The sequence below is a fragment of the Schistocerca americana genome, chromosome 2 (genome assembly GCF_021461395.2).
Source record: "Schistocerca americana isolate TAMUIC-IGC-003095 chromosome 2, iqSchAmer2.1, whole genome shotgun sequence".
NCBI lineage: Eukaryota > Metazoa > Arthropoda > Insecta > Orthoptera > Acrididae > Schistocerca > Schistocerca americana.
The window spans coordinates 982,453,854-982,480,822 of record NC_060120.1 but is presented as its reverse complement, the minus strand read 5'-3'; the positions used below and the strand labels follow the sequence as shown (position 1 = coordinate 982,480,822).

The 26,969-nt window shown below is 44.2% G+C and overlaps 1 protein-coding gene across 1 annotated transcript in view; it reads right to left on the bottom strand.

The window, feature by feature from the left end:
* Positions 1-26,969, bottom strand: part of LOC124594588 — a 265,908-nt gene that overhangs the window by 185,550 nt on the left and 53,389 nt on the right. The window contains exons 3-5 of the mRNA XM_047132961.1: positions 22,849-22,949; positions 22,561-22,739; positions 3,148-3,473 (exon numbers count right to left, since the gene is read on the bottom strand). Coding sequence (XP_046988917.1) covers positions 3,148-3,473; positions 22,561-22,739; positions 22,849-22,949 — 606 coding nt within the window. The remainder of the gene's footprint in view (positions 1-3,147; positions 3,474-22,560; positions 22,740-22,848; positions 22,950-26,969) is intronic.

The window sequence follows — 26,969 nt, the reverse complement described above, 5'->3', positions numbered from 1 at the left end:
ATGGTGAGCACAGCAGGAGGCTACGAAGTGTAGCTGAACCGCTTAATCGACGAGTAACTCTCAACAGTGCAACAGTGCGAATGGTGTTGATGCATAGCAGGGCAACGACAACGATAAACAGAGGAAATATTGCATTACATCTATAACAACAGCTGCCGAAGTTGACATTTCGTTAGAAAGGAACCCAAGGAATTTCGCACAATGAGAAAGAAGTGGCAGATGAAATATTAGCGTTAGTGCAAGGTTAGTCAGTGGCATGTGTGGTCTACACGCTCGACTGTGCGGACAATGTATATGAGGAGTACAATGATGCTAATTACTGAAAATGATACTGAAACAGGTGTCGAGCCATATAGTTCATCATCCTTGTCGGACAGGGAGCCACCAAACACGCCTCCAGTGAAACACAGTAAAGGACAATCGTTGTCCATGGAGCGGGTACTAAACATAATCACGTACATGCCAGATCGTCCACAGCAAGGGAAACGAGGGAAGTTGTGGATAGATGCAAAACTTCAAACAGCGCTACAGAATTGTAAGACGGAAGATAACGAAATTGCAAACAAATCGTCAACTTGACGACGCACAGCTAACTGCGGAATCGGTCCAAAAAATTTTAGATAAGATAAGTAAGTTTATCCCATCGTTCAGTAATAATATTGTTTTCAACTCTAACCAACCGGCATTTGAAGAGGAAATGGATATGAAAGGAATCGTGGAATTCAGACGTATCAAGAGGGTGGTATCAAGATAACTAACATTAATGCCTTAACGCATTCGGCCGGCCCGGGTGGCCGAGCGGTTCTAGCCGCTACAGTCTGGAACCGCTTGACCACTACGGTCGGAGGTTCTAATCCTGCCTCGGGCATGGATGTGTGTGACGTCCTTAGGTTAGTCAGGTTTAAGTAGTTCTAAGTTCTAGGGAACTAATGACCTCAGAAGTTAAGTCCCATAGCGCTCAGAGTCATTTGAACCATTTGAACCTTAACGCATTCGTGTACAATTATGCCGACTGTTAATCCGTATGGTAAATTGGCTGGAAAGTGATTTCTTGTGCTGGGAGAAGTTGAAGGTGCTCTGCCCCTACGACTGCTTTTCATGTGCGTGACCTTGCAAGGACAATAGGGAGTATTTAGGTCCAGCAACCATGAGAGGGAAAATGGGCGTTGCTCGAGTATCATGTCGTTTTTGGAAACCCAGAATCTACTATGTAGGAATCAACATGGATTCCGGAAACAGCGATCGTGTGAGACCCAACTCGCTTTATTTGTTCATGAGACCCAGAAAATATTAGATACAGGCTCCCGGTAAATTGCTATTTTTCTTGACTTCCGGAAGGCGTTCGATACAGTTCCGCACTGTCGCCTGATAAAGTAAGAGCCTACGGAATATCAGACCAGATGTGTGGCTGGATTGAAGAGTTTTTAGCAAACAGAACACAGCATGTTGTTATCAATGGAGAGACGTCTACAGACGTTAAAGTAACCTCTGGCGTGAGCCAGGGGAGTGTTATGGGACCATTGCTTTTCACAATATATATAAATGACCTAGTAGATAGTGTCGGAAGATCCATGCGGCTTTTCGCGGATGATGCTGTAGTATACAGAGAAGTTGCAGCATTAGAAAATTGTAGCGAAATGCAGGAAGATCTGCAGCGGATAGGCACTTGGTGCAGGGAGTGGCAACTGACCCTTATCACAGACAAATGTAATGTATTGCAAATACATGGAAAGAAGGATCCTTTATTGTATGGTTATATGATAGCGGAACAAACACTGGTAGCAGTTACTTCTGTAAAATATCTGGGAGTATGCGTGCGGAACGATTTGAAGTGGAATGATCATATAAAATTAATTGTTGGTAAGGCGGGTACCAGGTTGAGATTCATTGGGAGACTCCTTAGAAAATGTAGTCCATCAACAAAGGAGGTGGCTTGCAAAACACTCGTTCGACCTATACTTGAGTATTGCTCATCAGTGTGGGATCCGTACCAGATCGGGTTGACGGAGGAGATAGAGAAGATCCAAAGAAGAGCGGCGCGTTTCGTCATAGGGTTATTTGGTAGCCGTGATAGCGTTACAGAGATGTTTAACAAACTCAAGTGGCAGACTCTGCAAGAGAGGCGCTCTGCATCGCGGTGTAGCTTGCTCGCCAGGTTTCGAGAGGATGCGTTTCTGGATGAGGTATCGAATATATTGCTCCCCCTACTTATACCTCCCGAGGAAATCACGAATGTAAAATTAGAAAGATTAGAGCGCGCACAGAGGCTTTCAGACAGTCGTTCTTCCCGCGAACCATACGCGACTGGAACAGGAAAGGGAGGTAATGACAGTGGCACGTAAAGTGCCCTCCGCCACACACCGTTGGGTGGCTTGCGGAGTATAAATGTAGATGGAGATGTAGAACTACAGCTATGGTATGAACACTGTTGTTGGTCTGTAGCTGGTCAAAATAACTTGTTCTTGTTCGATTCCTGGTTTGCGTATTTAAATCATACTCCTCTAGAGCAAACTATCCCTCCTGAAAAGTGTGACATTGCAGTTCATACCACGTGGAACCACTGGTTAAATTCAGCTTCTGGAAGTTTTTTTTGCGTATCTATAAAACATATTAGCGCACTGTCTACAGCGACACCTTAAAGGCTAACCAGTTCCGCGATATGCTCCACGGCAGACTGTTTTGTATTCGGTTGCATACCATCACATTCCAATGTTCATCACCCTGTTACACCATTATGATTCTGTTTGAATTCTTTAAGAACTGATAGCTGGCTGAATGTCTTGCACGGTTTGTAACACCCAAGAAATTCGCCTTCGACGTTGATGGTGCCAACCTTGTAATCAATGTGGAGAGCCATTTTTCACTCGGTGTTCATGGGGCAAGATAATGGTTTGTTTTGAACATTTCTTGAATGTCGATGATGTCCACTTCGTGAAGAATAGTACATACATCCCATGCAAGGTTGATCTTTGCGCTTGACGAACACCCATTTTCTGTCGCGCACCTGATGCAAGTCGCGATCATTAGCAGCTAATTTTTTTCGTGTCATAATTAACGCAACGTTTACAAACGAGCCTGCGAGCTCGCACTCGGGGGTTTCTTGTGGGTACGCAACAGACCTACGGAGAACGGTAGAGAGAAACTTACATTTCCATCTGGCTTCGTGTATTTGCTCTCAGTGCTTGGCGGTGGCTGTGTTATCTTGGGATCTGCTGTCCATTTTGTCGACAGCGAATTCGTTGTCGTTTGCTCTGTCGACATTGTAGTTGTCGTTCCCTCCGTCAGCAGTGTAGTTGCCTTCTGCTCTGTTGACATTGTGGTTGTCGTTCCCTCTGTCAGTCGTGTGGTTGCCACTTTCTCTGTCGATAATGTGGCTGTTGTTTGCTGCCTCGACAGAGGGACTGTTGTGTGATCTGCTGGCAGCAGCGTTGTTGGTGGTACCTGCTCTCTTTCGCACGTACTGTTACTGGAACCTGGAAGTCAAGGAAAGAAAATCGACTCAGTCTGGTGTGTGTTAGATATAGACACATTAGACGAAAAAATTAGACCAAATACAAGCCAATTATTTGAGGCTCGTTCACTAGGAATTTTCAGCTACCAAAACATCTGCATTAAAGTACTGCAGGACACCCTATGGTGCTAAGACGACAGCATTTCCTCTGCTGCTATTATTTACCGCTTTGTGTTTTCCATTTCTAAACAGTGTGCGACAAGAAGGAGAGTCGATAAGCCTTTGTACATGCCCTATTTTGTTTAATGTGAGGATGTTTAGCATTTCGTGTGATACATGTAGTTGGAAGTAATGTAACTCAGTTCTTGTAATTTTTGTAGTAAACCTATTTGTATGCCCAACGCATCTTATGTAATGTCCACTAAATGAATCAGACGAGCATTTCCATGACATTTTCGCGAATACTACACTAGCTCGTTACACTTCTGTTGCATTTATGGCAACATTTAAGCAATGTGATGTATCATACCTGACACTGTAGATGGTGGCAGCATATGTCTATTGGAACAGAAATGACCGAAGAAATTTTGTATTATAATGGACATGTAGATGACAAATGTCGATAATCGAAGGAGGTACCAGAGATGTAATGAATATTCAAAATCTCTTTAAGAACCGAAACAATAATATCTTATTCACACATGAACAAAAATGAAACAAATGTATTAGCTACCTCGACATGACTTACCACAAGACACACCAACATCGAGAAACACCAGCATTCCGCTAAGTTATACAGAAGGCAAACTATTCAGCAGGCGAAATACAGGGGATAGGCAAAATAATGTGAACAGTGGTAGTAATGGGATGGTTGTGTTTGACAGTCAACAACGCAGGTAGGCATGTATCGCGCTGGACTGTGCGTGTTCGGTACGGACTAGGCGTCAGTGCAGGTTGCGTAGGAGTAGTGAACACTTCGTATTTGCATTCACAGGTCGAGGTCGACGTACAATGAAAGACTTAACAGAGTTACAAAGAGGGCGGATTGTGGGGACCCGATTAGCTGCAGCATCAGTGACCAAGATAGCCAACTTCTTGAATGTTTCAAGGCAACTGTTTCAACCGTAATGACACAAAGCATGGTTAGTCACCATCGTGTAAACGTAATAGTGGGCGCAAATCAAAACTAAATGACAGAGATCGTTGTACGCTAAAACGAATTGTGTGAAAACAACACAAAACTATGGCGACTAAAGTGACTGCAGAGCTCAATAGCCATCTTGGAGACCTCGTATCTATCGATACTGTCCGACGAGAACTCCATAAAGCAAATATTTATGGACGAGCTGCTATACCGAAACCATTAGTGAAGACAAACAAAGCAAATAAGTGTAAAACATGGTGTCAGGAGCATAAATCCTGGACGGCTGATCAGTGGAAACACGTCATATGATCGGACGAGTCAACGTTTTCGTTAATTCAAACATCGGGCCGGTTTTACGTTTGGAGAACACCAAAAGAAGCCTACAGTCCTAATTGCTGGTACTAACGATTAAGCATGTAGGTGGAAGTGTGATGGTGTGGGCGGCCATATCATGCTATTCTGTTGGTCCCATCTTACGTTCAAAGGCTGTGTTACAGCCAACGATTATGTGAACATTTTAGGTGATCAGGTACACCTCATGACTCAAATGATGTTCCCCAGCAATGATGCCATATTTCGGGACGATAATGCAACATTCACGCAGCCAAGACAGTACAATTTTGGTATGAGGAGCATGCAACTGACATGCAGCAGCCTCTTCTCCGGCCAGCACAGTCCCCAGATTTGCAGATTATCGAACCCTTGAGGGCGGTATTGGAGCGCGTACTCCGGAGCAGACTTCCGCCTTCCTCGTCACTACGGGAGTTAGAATAGGTTCTGATGGAAGAGTGACTTAACATTCCACTAGAGACTACACAGTCATTAAATGCCAATATTCCAAGAAGAATCTCAGCTGTATTACAGGCAAATGGGGGTCCAACGCCTTATTAATAAGCCATTCCCAAGTAAGTACAGGTGTTCACAGTATTTTACCTATTCCGTGTATGTAAGCGTATGTAAACACAGTGAAATACATTGCACTAGCCAAGACATTACCAGCGTTCGTGGTTTAGATAACGTGGAAAGAAAATTAAAAACCACACATTAGACATATGAGAAAAAAATGTTTGTGTATTGATGTCATCCTGAACATTGGTAGTATTTAAAATAAAAGTTGCAAAACTGTTCAAAACGCATTTGATAAAAATAGATGGCTCTACATCTACGAAACTGCAATGGAACCAGTACGGAAATTAACTGTTATTACGACCCATTTTCAGACGACAGATCTGTATAATAAATTTCCCGAAATGTGCTACCTTCTACAAAGGAGAAATAGATCAGGATTTCTTTACGAAAAATTCAGAGCATACGAGTGCTTTAAAACTCATCTCCGCATACATTTTTGCAAAGTTGCTGAAATTCAATGCATTAGGCACCTAATACAAATATCCAAAACTTGAAGGTTCGTCAGAAGTTTGTTACAGCTTAAAATAACTGTCAGTTCTGACGGTCGAAAGAGTTGGACTAGATTTTTACGCGCTCGGCCCCCGCCTCCCCCCTCCAAGGACAAATGTTGTCAGGGTAGAATGCTTTGGTAAAGACACACTTGTATTTAGTGGATGTAGAAATACCGCACTCGGGGAAGAATAGGCAGGAAGGGTCGCTGCTTGAAATACTGGAGATCAGGAACCACTACCAGAACCATCCTGAACAGCTAATGAATTAGGAAGCAGATATCAGAAACTCTCTGTTTGTTGATGTTTCCCACTCTCACTGATTACCCAATTCAAAAAATGGGAAATCTAGTACAGAATGTAACAATATTGTGAGAAGGAAAGCTGCTACTCACCATATAGTGGAGATGCTGAGTCGCAGAAAGGCACAACAAAAAGACTCTCACAATTAAAGCTTTCGGCCATTAAGGCCTTAGTCAACAATCGACACACAGACACACAAAGACACACACACACACACACACATACACACACACACGCAAACGCGACTCACACACAAGACTGCAGTCTCAGGCAATTGAAATCACACTGCCTTAATGGCCAAGAGCTTTAATAGTGAGAGTCTTTTTGTTGTGCCTATCTGCGACTCAGCATCTCCGCTTCATGGTGATTAGTAACTTTCCTTCTCATAATATTGTATGATTCCCCAATTCAGTTTTATTAAATCAATTTTCCATTTAGTCCTTTATTTACTTACTTTGGTGTCACATAGGATGAAGAAAAATTCGCGCGCTCTGACTTGGCAGCGCAATTCCTCACATACTGGCATACGAAAATATCTCTCTCAAAATTTCGTCCTGCGCGTGTTTTAGGCAGTAAATGGTTATTAAAAGTCGGTAATCTGACAATGTAAGCACGTCTACGGTAACTACCTTTGTTAGCATGTTAACACTTGTGCTGTGCAGTTGGTGCAGAGGATAGCGTTTTGGGTTAGCATGTAGGATGTCGATGGTTCGATTCTGTGTTGAGACATATTTGTTTTTATTTGCTAAAAGTAGTCTGCATAGCACGGTATCTGACGTCTTAATCATCATACAGCGATTACAGCGGGTCTTCTGCAAAGCATTTGCAGTTACGTATTACGAACACAGAAATGGAAATACAATCGTTTTCATTGCTCAGCTTTTAATGAAACGTTTTGCATGTGGTGGACTAGAATTGTTTCGCACCATTTCATACGACGTGCAAAAGGCTTCTTTTAAAGCTGACCAATGAAAGCGATTATATTTCCATTTCTATGTTTGTAGTACGTAACTGCAGATGTTATGTAGAAGTATGACGATTAAGACGCCAGACATCGTACCGTGCAGACTACTTTTAGTAAACAAAACAAAATATGCCTCGACCGCCCGCATCTCGTGGTCGTGCGGTAGCGTTCTCGCTTCCCACGCCCGGGTTCCCGGGTTCGATTCCGGGCGGGGTCAGGGATTTTCTCTGCCTCGTGATGGCTGGGTGTTGTGTGCTGTCCTTAGGTTAGTTAGGTTTAAGTAGTTCTAAGTTCTAGGGGACTGATGACCATAGCTGTTAAGTCCCATAGTGCTCAGAGCCATTTGAACCAGCCATTTATGCCTCGACCCAGAGTTTAACCTTCAGCCTCCTTCATGCTAATGCAAAACGCTATCCACTGCACCAAGTGCACAGCACTGCTTTATCTGCTGACAGAGGTAGTTACCATACAGGTGATTATAGTATTGCCAGATTGCGAATCTTTAACGTCCATTTACTGCCCGAACCATTCACAGGGCGAAATTTTACGAGAGACATTTTTGTATTGCCTTGATGTGAGGAATCGCGCTGCGAAGTCAGAGTGCGCGAGTTTTTCTACACCCTGTATAACTCTGAATATAGGATTAGGCCTACTTACTTATAGATATAATTTCTTTGTCGACTGTAAATTCTTTGGTATTCGCCATTGTACAATCAAACATGACATTTTTGTCAGTTATGGTAGCCATTTTTCTGACAACGCGAAATCTTCTTTGCGAAAGTACCGGGTGATCAAAAAGTCAGTATAAATTTGAAAATAAACCACGGAATAATGTAGATAGAGAGGTAAAAATTGACACACATGCTTGGAATAACATGGGGTTTTATTAGAATAAAAAAAAAACGTTCACGAAATTTCCAACAGATGGCGCTGGACAGCAAAACGTCAGTGACTGCGCATGACACTCGTGTATAGAGCTGTAATGAGAGAGAGAGAATCCGTCTGATCGGATTCTTTCACTCCCGCCGTCCTTCCTATGTCACCATCCATAACACAGATTCCTACACCTTTTTCCCCTCCGCCGGTGTGCCCCAAGGCTCTGTCCTCTCCCCCCTTCTGTACCTTTTGTACACGGCGGACATGCCGCCGCCATCACCCCCCATCCACCTTCTCCAGTTTGCCGATGACACCGCCTTCCTTGCCCTTGCCCCCAACCTGCAGCGCTCCCAACACCTTCTCCAATCCCATCTTGACCGGTTCACCGCTTGGTGCAACCAGTGGTTGCTCAAGGTCAATCCCTCCAAAACCCAGGCGATCATTGTAGGCAAAACCACCCCTTCCTTCCGCCTCCTTGATTTCTATCTCACCATCTATGGCCTTCCTATCGCCCTCACTCCCACCCTTAAGTACCTTGGCGTCACCCTCTACCGTCGCCTCTCCTGGACTCCCCATCTCCGGACAATCCAAGCCAAGGCACACTCCCGACTCCGTCTCCTCAAGCTCCTTTCCGGCCGTACGTGGGGTCTGGACCCCTCCACCATCCTCCACACCTATAAATCCCTCATCCGCCCTATCCTTTGTTACGCCCATCCGGCTTGGATCTCCGCCACTCCACATTTTATAAATCCCTCCAAATCCTTGAACGCCATGCTCTCCGCCTCGCCTATCGCATCCGTCTCCACTCCCCCACGCGTGTCCTGTACGATCTCATCCCCTTCCCCCACCTCCTCCTTTTCCTTGAAAGGATACGGATCCTGTACACCTCCCGCAAACTCGATCCTCCTCACCCGCTAGTCTCCCCCATCCTCTCCCACCCCCGCCCGCTGCCGTGCCTGTATTCCCACATCCCACCCGGTCTCCATCTCTCCACCCTCCTTATGCTCTCCCAAGGTGGCTTCCGCCAGCTCCCTCTCCCTAATGATGCCCTCCTCCCCTCCATGTACCCCTCCTACCAACTTTGAACCTCCCACCCTCCTCCTGTGTTTGCTCCTCTGGGCACCCTCCCTCCCTTCTCTCCCTCTTCCCACTCTCCTCAATTTCTCCCCACTCCTCCCCCGGGCTTCCCCTCCCCTGTCCCTAACCTCCTCCACCCATCTCCTCAGTCATTGGCATCCTTGTTCTCCCCTCTCACCCTTATTCCCCTCTTGGCAGGTCCTCGTACTCACACACGCTACGTGGACATTCGCGCTCCGGAGATCATCGCCATCAGTGTCTCGTGTGTGCCGTCGTGTTTAGTGTTCAGTGTTCACCGTCACACTCCATCGTTCACCAGTGCCATCGTCATCTTCAGTGTTTGTGCTTCGTGTCAACAATTTGTAGTGTGGATTGTCATCGAGTGTGAACGGCTTCATGTTTTTTTATGTTCATGTGTCTACTGTTTTTTTCCCGCCGTTTTTCCAAGTGATGTATCTTCTCTGTTTATATCATTGTACTGCCTTTGGCTGAAGAGCGGCGTATTGTGCTGCTGCCAGCCTACCTGTTCTACAGGTTTTAAAATCACAATAAAGAAAAAAAAAAAGAGAGAGAGAATCAGATGCGCCAGCAGTTGCAGCATGTTGACGTTACCTGAAAGGGCGCTTTTAGTGAAGCTGTATTATCAGAATGGGGAATGTGCTAGTTCAGTGTTACGATCCTATCGCCATAGGAAGGGGATTCGAAAGGGTAAAGGTCCGTTGACAAATGCAGCTGTAGCGAGAATGATATCGATGTTCGAAGCCACGGGTTGTTTAGACGATGGACCCCGTAGTGGCCGACCGAGCACGAGGCGTAATGCTGCTGAGACAGTTCAGGAAGAAATGGAGACTGTAGCGGGTTCGTCTATGCACGGGGAAGTCAGCACTCGTGCAGTCGCACGTCGCACCCTCATTCCATACACTACTGTTTGGTTGGCACTTAGGCCTACCCTCCGATGCTATCCGTACAAAATCCATCGGCATCATGAACTGTTACCTGGCGATTTAGTGAAACGAAGGGCATTGCGGTGTGGGCGTTTCAAAAGATGGCGGAAGATGACGATTGGTTGAGTTATGTGTTGTGGACCGACAAAACTCATTTCACGCTCCGAGGGTCTGTCAACGCCCACAACTGCGGAATTTGGGCTACCGAAAATCCTAGAACTGTCGTGGAAACTCCGTTGCACGACGAGAAAGTCAGGGTATGGGTTGGATTTACCACATCTACCGTTATCGTCCCTTTTTACTTCGAGGAAATGCGTGATTCTGGTTTTGTAACTGCTACCGTGACGGGTGAGAGGTACGCCGATATGTTACAGAATCGCATCATCCCCAGCCTGTCTGGTGAACATCTGCTTGAACGTACGATGTTTATGCAGGATGGCGCTCCACCCCATATTGCTTGACGCGTGAAAGATCTCTTGCGCGCGTCGTTTGGTGATGATCGTGTGCTCAGCCGCCACTTCGTCATTCTTGGCCTCCCAGGTCCCCAGACCTCAGTCCGTGCGATTATTGACTTTGGGGCTACCTGAAGTCGCAAGTGTATCGTGATCAACCGAAATCTCTGGGGATGCTGAAAGACAACATCCGACGCCAATGCCTCACCATAACTCCGGACATGCTTTACAGAGCTGTTCACAACATTATTCCTCGACTACAGCTATTGTTGAGGAATGATGGTGGACATATTGAGCATTTCCTGTAAAGAACATCATCTTTGCTTTGTCTTACTTTGTTATGCTAATTATTGCTATTCCGATCAGATGAAGCGCCATCTGTCAAACATTTTTTGAACTTTTGTAGTTTTTTGGTTCTAATAAAACCCCATGTCATTCCATGCATGTGTGTCAATTTGTACCTCTCTATCTACATTATTCCGTGATTTATTCACTTTTCAAATTTATACTGACTTTTTGATCACCCAGTAGATATTGTGAAATAAGTGGCAAAAAAGTGATCTATATTCCATGTAATAATGTTCCTGTTGCTACCGTGTAATAACGTTTCGTCAACTACCCTCAGGGAAATCAACGGAAACAGAATTCGTTCGTTACGATGCCATAATCTTCCAAGTTCCACATGGCGTCTTGAGCTATGTGCAACGTACTGTTGACCGAGCCTGCGCGGTCCGCCCGGCACCGCAGCCACGACTGCCGGGCGAGCCTCGACTCGCGCTGCCCGGTCATCCGGTCGAGCCGCACCGGGGACCGCTGCGCAGAGCGGAGCCCCGCCAGAACTCGAGTCCGCCCGGCGCCCGTGCGGTTCGGCTGCTCGCCAAGTCGCGCCGCCGCCGGACGCTCCACTGTGTCGGGCGCGAAATGAAATACCTGTGGCCCGTTTGCAAGCAGTTTTTCACTACGCACAGTATTCACCGACACAGTTCTTCACCTCCGGTGTTATATTAAAATAATTGAGGGCCATAGCATCAACAACACGATCATTACTTAAATGTCCACCGTCACTTCCAATTGTTAAATCCACTTATTGTCACGTACATGTGAAAAAAAACTCTATCCTTAATATGCAGTGAAAGTAGTTGATTTTGTTAATAGTCGTCTTACTAATTAGCGAATTTTTGCAATACTAACCTAAGTATTTAAAAGTTTTTATTGACTCACACTGAAGTAAGATGGTTAAATCACGGAAGAACTGTTCTCATATTGCATGAATCAGTGGAGAACAACCTCACGAATGCCCTTGACGATGTATCCAGGTATTACAATACAAACCAGCTTAAACCAAACCCTTCAAAGACCCAAATGTGTGCTTTTCATTCGATAAACAAGGAAGCCACTCGCAAGTTGAAAACCGTATGGCTGGCAGCTGATAGTTGAAGTGCTGTCACGTTATCTGTGCACCCAGTAATGCTGGCAACTGATGTGATATATATAGGGATCATATCAACAACGCAGTGAAGCGTTGAAACTGGTTACAACAGAATAAAATAAAATCATAAGGATGGCTGTAGGTGTTTTTCTTTTATCACGATAATAAACGTCCTGCCAAAACGATGGACATACTAAAAGATGGTCAGAGATCGAACTGGAACACTACGAGACTCCAAAATACCACGGAGTGACACGTCACAGATCTCTCACTTTCAAAAAGCACTGCATCAAATGCAAGTCAAAAGTTTCCACCAGGAACAATCTCCTACGGAAACTGACCGCATCACAGTGGGGTAGTCAAACTGAAACAGTCCGAACATTTGCAGTGGCACTATGCTATTCTGCGTCAGAGTACGCCTGTCCTGTTTGGTATAATTCAACTCATGCCAAACAGGTGGATGTAGCTCTCACCGAAACCTGCAGAATTATAACAGGTTGCTTGAAATCCACTCCTGTCGAATGGCTTTACCATCTCACTGGAATAGCATCATCACCTGCTCGAAGAGAGATAGCTACGAACAAGGAAAGAAAGGCAGTGGAACAGGAAATTACGCATCCTCTGTATGGACATGAACCGCATCCGCAACGACTGAAGTCAAGCAAGAGTTTCCTCAGGACGTCAAAGGAACTTAGAACTACTGCTGAAAAAGCTAGGTTACAACTATGGAGGGCTACGACTTGCCTTCCCCCTGGTTGGAAAAGAATTGTTGAAGCTTTACCTCCAGGCCATGACGGGGAAATGAAAACTTTGAAGTCCCTGGATAGACTGAGATCCGGAGTTGGAAGATCAAAAATTAACTTGGCAAGATGGGGATACACTGATCCAAATGATATTCGGTGTGACTGTAGAGAAGAACAGACAGTTAAGCACATGCTTCGGTGTCGATTGTGCCCAGTATCGTGTACAGAACATGATCTACAACAAGCAATAGAAAATGCACTGTAAGTGGCCAAGGTAATTTAATCATAACTGTGTAAAATGTATGTACATGTATCTGTATGTTTCTGACACGATAATGACATTAACAATAATGACGTTTATCTTTTCCTCGCCAGGTACATCTTTTCCTAGACAAAGTGAGGCTACCGACTGTGACTTAATTGACAGACATTTTGTTAAAAGTCAACAGCTTAAATTTGTTGCTTCACGGAACAAACATAAACCTGTGTAATGTACAAGACCATGTTGAATCGTTCACTAAAAAAAAGCCTTTGCAGTTTGGGAAATCTGTCTAAATTCCCATCAAATTGTGTGCTTCGATACCCTTCACGATTTCATTGTAGAAATTCATTTTACTTCGGACGAAAATAAGAATAAATTAAACCCTCTCCCCACAAGGTGGATTGGAAGGACGTCAACAACAAAGACGGGTGTAATCCTGTCCGTACCACCGAGCAGGCGACTCCCCCAATACCGTGAGCCCGACGGGTTAGAAGGGTACACCAGTGGGGGATAAGACCTGAGCTATATAGCGCATGCGCGCTAAGGCAAGGAGGGCTGGTGGATGGTTAAGGAACATCTGAAGGGACTTGGAAAATTTTCGAATACTATTTTCCTGTTCTATGTAGTAATAACAACTGGATTCGTAATCGCTTGGAAAAATACGAAAATTTTCGAATCGACACGAAGTGTAAACTGCAACGAACAGCTACCCGAAACATCTAGTGACTAAGTAACACAAAGTGAATCCTTTTCACCGGTAAAAGCTTGCCGCTATGGCCGAGTGGTTCTAGGCGCTTCAGTCCGGAACCGCGCTGCTGCTACGGTCGCAGGTTCGAATCCTGCCTCGGCCCTCGATGTGGTTGATGTCCTTAGGTTAGTTAGGTTTAAGTAGTTCTAAGTTCTAGGGGACTGATGACCTCAGATGTTAACTCCCATAGTGCTTAGAGCCATTTGAATCATTTCACCAGTAAAATTCTGCTTAAACTTGAAGGCGGAGTTTCCAATGATATCAAATAAATCATATCAAATAAAGCGGCAACAAGTATACTACCTGTCTTATCCACATATCTGTGTGAAAAGGCTTTACCTTCTTACATGTATATAGAAAGTAAACGTAGAAACGACTTTCACAGCGAGAGTAATTTCCCTTTACTTTCCGTGGTTCCTGATTTCAAAGTTATATCACATGCAAAGCAGACGGATCCTCCTCAACGAATTCCGAAGAAGGACCGAGCGAGATGGCGCGGCGGTTACCACACTGGACTCACATCGGGATGACGACGGTTCAAACCTGCGTCCCATCATCCTGATTTTCTGTGATTTTCCTAAATCTCTTCAGGCAAATGTCGGGATGGTTCCTTTAAAATTCCAAATCTGATGCCCTTTTCCGTCCCTCCCGAATCCGAGCTCGTGCTCTATCTCTAATGAAGTCGTTGTCGACGGGACGTTAAAACACTAATGTCCTCCTCTCCTCCTCCTCCTACTCCAAGGAAGGAATGGGCCAATTAATTCCACAAAGAAAACTTCTAGATTAACAGAGAAGTCTAAAATACTTTAGTATTTCTTACTACACTTACTCCTTGTGCAAAAGCCTTCTTCAATCCTTTTGATGTGGTACAGGCGAAATGTAAACCGTTATAAATAGTGATAGAAGGGGAAGAAATGAATAAAAATGCATTCCACGGTCGTTATCCACCTTTTGCTTATTAGGCAGAAATGCTAACCACTACACCACCGCAGTACTCTGGTCAATCTTGCTGCACAACTACCCAAGTCGAGTCCCCTCCCCCAACACACACTTCAGTTCATATTTTCAGCTTATTTTCCCGCTACATTGTCACTATTGCCAGGGATATTTTACCATTTGTTCTGAATTCTATTACTTTCATGTTACAATACGTGCTTTCGTGTTACACTCATTATTCTGCATTACGAGTTGTTTTTCTTTGCGAAGGATCAAGAACGCCCTGTTCCTTGCGTATCAAACCTTCATGATTCTCAAAGGAGTGCAGACGATTCAGAAAGCAATCCCGGTCGCGCGTTGGTAGTCATTCCCCCCTTCCCAGGGATGTCTGTTGCCCTCTTCACACCGACAATTGTTGACACCCTTGCTGGGCCGAGTACCCGACGAGCCACGGGTCTCGATGGCGCATGGCGACCCGGGCATCCTGCTGCCTCCTCCACATTAAGAAATAAAACAATGCTGAAAGGCAAAGGCAAAGTTACAGACAAAACATCGATTGCTAGCAATTTCTAGCAAAAACTACGTAAAAACTATTTAAAACATATAATTTGGGCAGTTGGCCGGCTGGCACTGCAATGCACTGCATAAATGATGTCACCATGCAACATTGCCATACTTCCCTTCCTGCCTCCTACAATGTCACAGTGAACATAAGCCAATTGGCTATGTACAAAATGGCAAGAAATTAAAAAAACCGCGGGAAATTCGGAATACTCCTACTGTGATAAGTGTAAAATGTTGAGTATTAAAAAACTCAATATGGCGGACTTTGCCCAATTGCCCCAAGTATAGATTAGTCAGAAATTTAAAAAATTAAGGATTAGAAATTGCCTGATAGGTGAAAAATCTAGGTTGGCAGACTCGTAAATGCGAGGCCAGCCTTGATGGTGGGTGATCAGGTCACTGGTGTGAAACATAGAATCCAAGATAGTTAACATGAGGATACTGGCACAGTCTGTGTGGCTGTCACATGTCCTGGAGTTTCACTAGTTGTATAATGTCAGGTGAAAGGATATCAATGATACGATTCGCTGATTACGTTGCTATCCTGAGTGAAAGAGAAGATAAATTACACGATCTGCTAAATGGAATGAGCAGTGTAATGAGTACAGAATATGGACTGAGAGTAAATCGAAGAAAGACGAAGGTAATGAGAAGTAGCAGAAATGAGAACAGCATGAAACTTAACATCAGGATTGGTGGTCACGAAGTAGATGAAGTTAAGGAATTGTGCTACCTAGGCAGAAAAACAACCATTGAGACACGGAGCAATTAGGACATCAAAATCAGACTAGCAATGGCAAAAATGGCATTCCTGGCCAAGAGAAGTCCACTAGCATCAAACATAGGCCATAATTTGAGGAAGAAAAATCTGAGATTGTACGTTTGAAGCACAGCATTGTATGGTAGTGAAACATGGACTGTGGGGAAACCGGAACAGAAAGGAATTGAAGCATTTGAGATGTGGTGTTAAAGACGAATGTTGAAAATTATGTGGACTGATAAGGTAAGGAATGAGGAGGTTCTGTGCGGAATCGGAGAGGAAAGGAATATGTGGGAAACACTGACAAGGAGAAGGGACAGGATGATAGGATATCTTTTAAGACATCTTTGGTGTGCACACTGTAAGACCTTCGGTACACACACCATCAGATTATTTGACTTGTCACTCTAACAAAGTAGGCGAGTGTCAGCAATATGTCTCGTGGTCTTATCGTGGCGTGTTTATCTTCAGCCGTTGCGTCAGACGATAGAAATGCCACTTGCACCCTTATAGTAGCAGATTGACGGTGACCAACTTTAAACAGAACTTGATTAATTTTCACACATATTTATTAAAATAATAAAAAGCGTAGAAATTACTTGACTTGATTCTGGATGCTGTTTACAATTGACAATCTGAAGTTCCTTTGGTCTTGGTACGTTAATCTTATTCTCACATATCTGTGATACTTCACAAAGCGTCTGTTCATTTATCTTCATGGCTATGTACAGCAATATGATAATCTTATTAGGCGCAGACTGAAACTTGACTACAGACTAATGCAGACTGACTAATCGGAGGTCTGTACACTCGTTATAATACCTCGAGCGTTCAGGTATCACTGCGCGAATGTGATCCGCGAGGAGAAAAGGTTCTACGTTAGCAGCAATCACATTGGCTGCGTTACATATTAATACGCGGATCGGCGGAAGAAGAATTTGGTCCGTCTCTAAGACAGCGCCATCTCGTAGTGCAGAGACAGTGCTGCACCTGCGCTGTTGTGCTTAGCGGGGCGCGCTGTAGTGGGAAAGTTGTGTAAGCGCTGACTATGTGGAACTATGTACACAACAACATCCATGGTACTAGAGGGAGCTGTAGAGTAAGAGGAAGACAGAGACTGGAATACATCCAGCAAATAGTTGATGACGTACGTTGCAGGTGCTACTCTGCGATGAAGAGGTTGGCACAGCAATTCGTCGTGGGCCGCATCAAAGCAGTCAGAAGACTGATGACTAAAAACTAGTAATTTTAGAATCCAAGCTGGCAGATCTGTGGATCTGTTGCTTAAATCCAGGACGGCACACCTGGGAATAAGAGAATATCCTATGACACCAGAATCATAGACGACGGTCCAAGACGGCTGACCTGAGGAGAGCCTCTATCACGACACAGTCGAAGATGGTGATCCTGGGAATACAAGCACAGTCAAAGGTATCATACAGGTCAGACAATGCAGTATTGCTATCCGCGATGTGGGACGTGGAGATACAAGTACAGTTTTGAGTCCATTTACACTAGTGTCATGAATACGATTGCCAGAATGCGTTCGGACCTGCTTGATATTTGTGAAATTTCCTGTACTTTTTATAGCTGACCTACATTCAGCAACAAGAAAACGCACTTAGGTATGCACAAACATGTAATTCAGACGTCAGGAATTTGACACAGCGAACCACTTAGAAGGGTAACAATATACCTATGCCGTCACCCTGAACGTAGTAACCTGCACAGAGACTTCTATACCCGTCTGTTATTTGTACTGAGATGCCTCAGGTGTCTCTGTACATTCGTAGACTGCGGGCATCACGTCTCAAGTTTATCATCCAGGAGTTAAGCAGTGCTGAATATAAACTGGCAGGAAATTTCGGTTCAAAGTGGCGAAGCAGGTCACTTGTGGGAGTCTGACACTGCAACAGCTGAACTGTTAAGTTTCATCTCGTGTAAAATGTCCATGGAGAATCATTTATTTAAATTTGAGCCACAGTTCTTCTACTTGTTCCTGGCCATAGGTAAATATTTCCAGTTCCTCCTTGAGACATAACTCAGCTGGATTACTGAACATGTAAATCAGTCTAATTGCCCTTTGTATTTCAGTAATCATAGTTGCAACAATTTGATGAAGGATGACTACAATAAAGAGATATAAGCAATTTATTATTCGTTTTATAAATTTGGTTTCATACAGAACAGCGTACAAACAAAGTCTTCTCAGTTTTCAAGCTTATTCGAATAAAATTCTCGAGCTTTCGATGACTATCTCCGCCACCGTCGTCAGGAGTAAAAACCACTGACTGCAGGAGCTGGCACGGTTTTCCACTTATACAGGTACGACTGCAGGATCTGGCTGCAGTCAGAGAGGACAGAAACGACGCGAACGCAGAATGTGAGCTGGTAAGCTCATGGCAGCTCCAGCCCGCCGCTGGACCGAGTGGCGTCCAGTAGCGCGAGGGACCAACGACACATTCGAAACTGCCTATAAGCGTCAAGCATCCGTCTTTGCTTCCTTTCGATACCCAAAGCCCGCTCCCACGCCCTACTAAATCTGTACTCCAGGTCTATGTTAAATTTATGCTGATGGATCAGCCAATACTCTCGGCTTATCAAGCTGTAATCTGTGTTCGTTTTCCAGGCGATGCTGAGCTATGGTCGACTTGTCAAGCTCCCTTTTCCCCTTTTCCTAGTATGTCGCTTTTTCTCGGTAGGACGCTCCATAACTGTGCGATTTGTTTGAAATGTAAAGATGTTGCAGCGTTTGCAAGAGACTTGCTGCTTTTTGCCCCACAGCCTACAAGGAAAGTAGCCGGCTTGGCCTCTTCTGCCGATTCAAATGGCGCCCTACTTCGGTGGCACCTGAAAACGTTTTCAGTCTCTTTCTTGTTATAACCATTCTCTCTGAACACTTGTCTCAAGTGCTGAACTGAGAATGTAGGCGGACGTCGTCAGAAATAATTTTTGCTAGGTATACTAACGTATTCAAGACCGCTTTCTTGTGTATAGGATGTTCAAAACTATTGGCGTTCAAGCACAGATCAGAGTGCATTGAATTCCTGTACACTGCATGTCCAAGCCGGCCTCATGCCTACTGCTCAACTAAAACATAGAAGATAGCTTGTAATCCTTTTCCATCTCTATGGGATATCTGATCGACGAACTGCTGTAGTTCATTTTTACCGTCAGGCCTTATTAGGAAGGTGTCATCGGCGTACCTTACGAACCAAGATGGGAGTTCAGAGCTTTCTCCTCAAAGTGGTCTGTGGTAGACAGTGGTGATCCCATCGCTGTGCCATCCGTCATTTCATAATATTATTCGCGATACATGAAGCACGTTGTCGTTATAAACTGAAGGAAAAACTTGATAATTCGAGGTGGAAACTGATGATCCAGAAGATCCAGCATGTCTTGTGCCGGCACCCTCGTAAAAAGTGACACACAGTCCAGACTCACCACTACGTTGTTTCGGCCTACTTTCATTTTCTTCGGTGTTTCAACAGATGTCTGCGTGTTTGCAATATGTTGTTCACAATATCCCGGCTTGAAAAACCTGGAAGATTTTATTCACATATGACACTCCAAAAGCCGGCCGGCGAGGCCGAGCGGTTCTAGGCGCTTCAGTCTGGTTCGAATCCTGCCTCGGGCATGGATGTGTGTGATGTCCTTAGGTTGGTTAGGTTTAAGTAGTTCTAAGTTCTAGGGGACTATTGACCTCAGATGTTAAGTCCCTTAGTGCTCAAAGCCATTTGAACCATTTGAACACTCCAAAAGACTCCTAGGGCACCTACAAATAAGTTCAAATACGCACATAGTTATCCACTACCATCAGCCAGTGATGCTGATGCATTGCACATACTGCATACTGAAAGAAAAGACGCGCCGAAATTCGTATCAAAGACTACTTCTGAAGTGCTCTGATGGATCGCCATAAAATCCATAAATCGAAGGCTTCCACTCAAGATGCTCGTCCACAGTGCTCTGGATGGCGTTTCTGAATGTAGATTCATGACAGTGACTGCACTGCACGGCATTCTCGGTGTTGTATATTTTCACTCTTCATGGGTGGTAGTCAACACACATTTTATGGCAGTCCAGTACCACTCGAACGTTGAACACTGCAGTTGTTTGTATTGAATTCGGGCATAAGTGACTCCATTCATAGTCGGTTAGTAATACTTCCACGTTATCAAATAGCGGATTTTCAAAAATTGCCAATACGTTGATCTCGTGATCTCATGACAAGCCTACTATGGCTCATTTACTATCTCTTCCATTCAGCTTGTACGTTGCAGAGAATAACACCACATTCATAGGTGCACAATGCAATGCAAACAATTCAGCGAGTAATACCGACGTGCAGTGATAGTGGAAACTCAAAATCTCGAAATGATTCTGGATGCTGATTCGATTTCTGTTCCAATGTATCAGGTGCACTGTGTAACGACGGTGACTTACTGGTTGGTGTAGACGCTATACGTGGTGGTTAATCAAGGACTATCAGCCAATGCTTTAGGAAACTTGACTGGAAACAGTTCTACAAGTTGCTTCAATGTAACAGACAGTAGTTTTGCTGAGGGAGAAGTAAACTGTGAATACGTATGCACTTACACACAATGATAATAATAATAAACATTGGGTAGGGTCAATACTTTCAAATGACTGTTTTTTTTTTATTATTATTCAGCTTGAGTTGAGGATTGCCATCTTGGATTTTAAACTTAGTGGCCATCTTGGGCGTTTACAAATGTTCATCTTGGATTTTATACTTAGCACAAGTGACCAACTTCCTTTACGACGTCAGACAGAAACGCTATAGGGTCAGAACGAGTTAAGAACTTATGAGTAGGAAAATTAAGACCTCCATAAGCAAGTTAAAACCTTACCAGCCACGATAAGTAACTGCAATGAAGCTCAGGAGAAGTCAAGATTGTTTAAGTCCCTCTCCCCCCTCCCTACCCCATCGCCTTCTCGATCCGCCAGGAGCAGATTTAATAACATCGTTTTTCCGAGAAAAAAAACGACGGATGATGTCACTGTGGTCTTTAGAGATGTTCTTCCGTTTCAACATTTCGTTGACAAGGAACAACAACTTCATTTAAATTACTTAAAGCGTTTAGTAACGGTTCAAATGGCTCTGAGCACTATGGGACTTAACATCTATTGTCATCAGTCCCCTAGAACTACTTAAATCTAACTAACCTAAGGACAGCACACAACACCCAGTCATCACGAGGCAGAGAAAATCCCTGACCCCGCCGGGAATTGAACCCGGGAACCCGGGCGTGGGAAGCGAGAACTCTACCGCACGACCACGAGCCGCGGACGTTTAGTAGTGGTTCTGTCAACAACTACAGTACTTATTAGGCGATTAATTTCTAAACTTACAGGTTCATTTTTAATCCTAGCTTACTGAAGCTGCACTGATAGTGCCTGATCTTAATAATGAACATAGAGTCGCAACACATGCTCTATAAATGTTTGGAGGATGAATGCCACAATTCACACGTGCCTATTACCAAGTCAAAATCAGCAGGCATGTGTGGATTGAAGCATTCATCCTTCAAACATTTATACAACATGTGTTGTTACTCAATGTTTGTTACTAAGCTCAGGCACTTTCAGTGCAGACTAGTAGGCCAGGCTTGAAAATAAACCTGTAATGTTCGAAACTAGTCGCCTAATTAATAGTTATACCATTCGTTCAGCCGGATGATGTAGCCGAGCGGTTCTAAGCGCTTCAGTCTGGAACTGCTGCGCGACCGCTACGGTCGCAGGATCGAATCCTGCCTCGGGCATGGATGTATGTGATGTCCATAGGTTAGTTCGGTTTACGTAGTGCTAAGTTCTAGGGGGCTGATGACCTCAGATGCTAAGTCCCATAGTGCTCAGAGCCATTTGAACCATTCATTCACATTTCTAGAGAAGTCGATGCATTAGCCAAACGAAGTAAGAATCACTGATGTTTGATATTGGACTCGTTCACTGGGGCTCGATAGTAAAATGCAAAGCAAAGTAGGCAGAGCTACACGAGGAACTATTTTGCTTGACTGTCATTAAGTGGGAAGGATTTGTGAATCGTACAAATTTTGATACCAATTTTAATACGGCTTTTGGGAACAGAATACTATATTATAGACATCCAACATAAGGCCTCGAATCGTAAAGGCAAGTCGGAAGTATTTAGAGTTTCAAATTCACTTAGGTCATTATAGTCTACTCGTACAGTTTTAAGAAGGAGATTAGAGGAAGCGACCACAACCTGTTTAAAAAAACTATCCTGGTAGTCGTCTGAAGTGAATTTATGGACCAACAGAAAACCTAAGTCAGGACTGTCTAATATGTATTTGAACTACACTATCCCCGAATAATAGTTCAGTCTCTTAAAAACTGCTCCATCACACACGTTGCCTGGAATACGGCACTCAACACTCACCAACGTCCTGCCGTGAGCTGAGTAAGTAACTAAGAAAATACCTTTCAGTTTAAAGTAAATTACGCAAGAAACGTTCTAAAGCTTACCTTGTTTCTGTCCTGTTTCGCAATCAGAGGCGACCTTAATCCACTCGTGGCACTCTTCGCATGTGAATTCTTTGACGTTCATCGCTTTCAGGGTTGGGAAGTTCTGAGTATCATTCCCATTGCAAGACAAATAGCGAAACACCTGAGGGCTTCCATCATTGATTATAACATACGTGTAACTACAAAATAAGAAAAGCATATTTAGTAACAAAGATACCACGAAACATTGGAGCAACAGTTACCAAAAATTAGATCGTCAAATCATTGTACACTAAATAGAATACTTACCTTTCCTCTGCCAAAACTTGGTTCCCCAGAGTTGAATTTTCGGTACTGCCAAAACTGCAGTGTGTACATCTGTATATCTCATTTGCCAGAAGTGCAGCAGCCTGTACAGGAAGAAATTCTATAAGTGACAATTTTATGTGGCAAAACACACAACGTAGCTCGATGCGAAATGATAGGGTTTTGTTACGACTAACGGGGGATACTGAACAGATATAGAGAAGGGTAGCACAAATGGTCACAGATATGTTTGATCCTTGAGAGCGTGTCACAGAGATGCTGAAGAAATTGAACTGGCAGTCTCTTGAAGATGTACGTAAACTATCCCGAAAGTTTCAAGAACCGGCTTTAAATAAAAATTCTTGGAATATACTGCAACCTCCGAAGTGTACCCGCCCTAGTGACAATCGAGAAAAGATAAGATTAATTACAGCAAGTGCAGAAGCGAGTAAACAATCTCTTCCCGCACTCCATACGTGAATAGAATCGGAAAAAACTCTTCTGATACAATGGGACGTACCCTCTGACATACACTTCACAGTGGTTTACAGAGTATAAATGTAGATGTACATGTAGCCGAGGCCCTGCAAGTCTAATATTTTGTTTTTGGCTATGCATGGTGCTACACATCTGAGTACGTTTAAAGTCTGGATTATTAGACTGCACAGACGGGCAAGTTCTGATATTTGCTTAATGGTTGCGCTAAATTTTATTGGCTCATATCCATCGCATCGTGCTTGACAAGAATGGCATGCCTGACGCGATGTGAACAATGAGAACTGTTTGGTTCACTGGGTCAGGTCACGGTGTCGCGCCAAGCAAGAGGTCACACGTAATGCCCGAGTGATGTAATGCTACCCTAACCAGACTACTTCCACAGCACAGAATGTTGTCTAAAAAAAAAGTTATTTACACGCACAAAGTGCACAAAAGACCTGGAAACGTTACTGAGGTGCTCGTGGGAACATCACTTATCTGTCAAATGTAGTTTAAACGCTGTTTATGCAGCGAAATGGCAAGATGCGCGTAGAAAATATTATGGGAAAGGCTAACCAAAGACTGCGGTCTATTGGCAGGACACGTAGAAAATGTAACAGGTCTACTAAGGAGACTGCCTACACTACCCTTGTCGTCCTCTTTTTAGAACACCGCTGCGCAGTGTGGGATCCTAACCAGATAGGAGTGGCGGAGTACATCGAAAAAATTCAAAGAAGGGCAGCACGTTTTGTATTACCGCGAAAGAGGGAAGAGAGTGTCACTGAAATGATACAGGATTTGTGATGGACATTATAAAATCAAAGACGTTTTTCGTTTCGGAGGAATCTTCTCACGAAATTTCAATCACCAACTATCTCTTCCGAATGCGAAAACATTTCGTTGACGCCGACCTACATAGGAAGAAGCGATCACCATGATAAGGGAAATCAGAGCTCGTACGGAAAGATATAATGTTCGTTCTTTCCGCGCGCTATACGAGACTGGAATGATAGAGAACTGTGAAGGTGGTTCGACGAACCCTCTGAGAGGCACTTAAATGTGATTTGCAGAGTATCCATGCAGATGTAAATACCATGTTTCTTATAATAATTTCAATAATACCATCCGACTATTAGACTGATATCAAGAATAAATGGTGCGATCAAAAAGTGGTGACACTGTAGTGAAAGGGGCACTTCGTTTGTGGTAAATGTTAGCTCCTCCTCTGTTTTATCGTTATGCTGTTCACTCAAAAAAAAAAAAAAAAAAAAAAAAGGCAACAGCACAGGTATGCTTTCGCTTGATTTATAAATTGCTCGACATTAATCTCGCAGTCCCTAATGCAGCGAACAACGGCACTGTAAGGAAGAAACTATTCGAACACCCTTACGTAATGCGGAACTGACCCGCCGTATAACAGGAGGCGGGGACTATTTCGTTGCAAGCAGAGAAGCGTAACTTCGAACGCGGATCAGTCATTGGATGTCACTTCGGCAACAAGTCTATCAGTGACTCTTCAATCCTTCTAAACCTGCTCCAAGGTGACTGCTGGTGACATGAATGCGAAGTGTACACGTGAAGGCACATACGCGGCTAAACAGGACCAGGCATTATATGAAGAGACGGTCAGGGACCGTCGACCATTAAGGATGGTGGTAGTAAAAAATTCATATGAAATCAGCGGAAGGAATACTCGTGAGTTACAAAGTGCTACCAGCGGTCCGATTAGTACAATGACTGTGCATGGGAAGTTAACAAGAATGGGATACAATGGTCGAGCAGCATAAGCCACACATTTCTACTGTCAGTGCTAAGCGACGCGCGAGGTGGTCCAGAAAACAATGCCGCTGGACAGTGGTTGGATTAGAAACGTGTGATTTGGAGTGTTGGATCGCGCTATACCCTGTGGCAAACCGATGGAAGGGTTTGGGTTTGGCGAATGCCTGGAGAATGTTACCTGCCACCCTGTGTTATGTCAGCAGTGGAGCATGTTACGGTAAGGGGGCGTTTTTCGTGGTTAGAGTGTAGTCTCATAGTTGCGCTTAAGAGAACGCTAAATGCGGAAGGATATGAACACATTTGAAGCACTGTATACTTGCGTACAGTAGAGGCATAATTAGGATACGATGTTTGTATTAGCATCACAATATACCTTGTCATAAGGCGACATGTGCGAGGCAATGGTTTGTCGGCACTAACATTCCTCAAATGGAATGGCCTGTGCAGAGACCCGACCTGAACCTAATGGAACACTTTGGAAATGTGTTAGAACGTCGACTTCGCTCCAGACCCACATCACTACCTTCTCTGGTTTTGGGTCTTGAGGAAGACTGTGCTGCCGTTACTCCACAGGTATTCAGATACCTCACTGAATGCGTCGCCAGCAGAATTCAGGGTGTCACAGTGGTGAATGGGGGACACACCGCATATAATGTCCACTAATAGCTGTCCGGATATCTTAGCTCATTTAGTGTATGTCAGTGCAATCATAGGGGTTCTGGCGAAAGTACAGAAAGTGCTCACCCCCCATTCCCACAGGATTACCCTAACGCCATACCATTCTCAGCTGCCGGCCGTTGTGGGCGAGTGGTTCTAGGCGCTTCAGTGCGGAACCGTGCAACTGCTATGATCGCAGGTTCGAATCCTGCCTCGGGCATGGATGTGTGTGATGTCCTTAGGTTAGTTAGGTTTAAGTAGTTCTACGTTCTAGGGGACTGATCACCTCAGATATTAAGTCCCATAGTGCTCAGAGCCATTTGAACCATTCTCAGCTCAACAAAACTTTGCCCACACATCGTCTTTAACAGCCAACCGCCCCACTCCCTCTCAATTCAAAAGCACGACCCCCCCCCCCCCCCACACACACACGCACTACATTACACCATTACTCGACCTTACTATTCCCACTTGAATGAAAAAGTTAATTCAAAAAAATATTTTTGTATGATATACATTAGCGAAGTAAAATATAATCTAAACAATGTGTTTCTGATTTATGCATACTTGAAACAGCTGCCATTACATGTAACAAATGCTGCACACTACACAAGTTACATTTTAATAACCTACAAAACCAGACTGTTTCTTATGAGAATCTATATTTAACTAGTAAGACAATTTTCTTTCAATCAGAATCATCATCATTTTCTTTGGGCCTTTGTCCCGCTTCAAAGCGGGATCGACCAAGATACTATGGATGTGGCGATATTAGTATCAGAGGGTGGCCAAACGCCCTGTCACCACCCTGTCAGCCCCCACCCCCAGGCTGAAGTAGTGTACCCCAGCTGTCTGCGTCTAGTGTAAGCCATGAAATAGTGCGAACGTTTCCAAATGTCTGCGAGTCGTGTAACTGAGGCAAGACGTGAAGACCAGCCCAGTATTCACATAGGTAGATGAGGAAAACCGCCTAAAACCCACCTACAGGTTGGCCAGCACACCAGCCCTGTCGTTAGTCCGCTGGGCGGATTCGATCCGGGGCTGGCGCGCCTACTCGGGTCCAGGTAGCAGCGAATTAGCGCCCTCGGCTAACCTGGCGGGATTCGTACTTTCAGAATAGAAAATATTATTAAAAATTAATTTACTGAGATACTGAATAATGAAACAATATCTAATACTATATTGCAAGACTAAACAAGAACGCATTGATA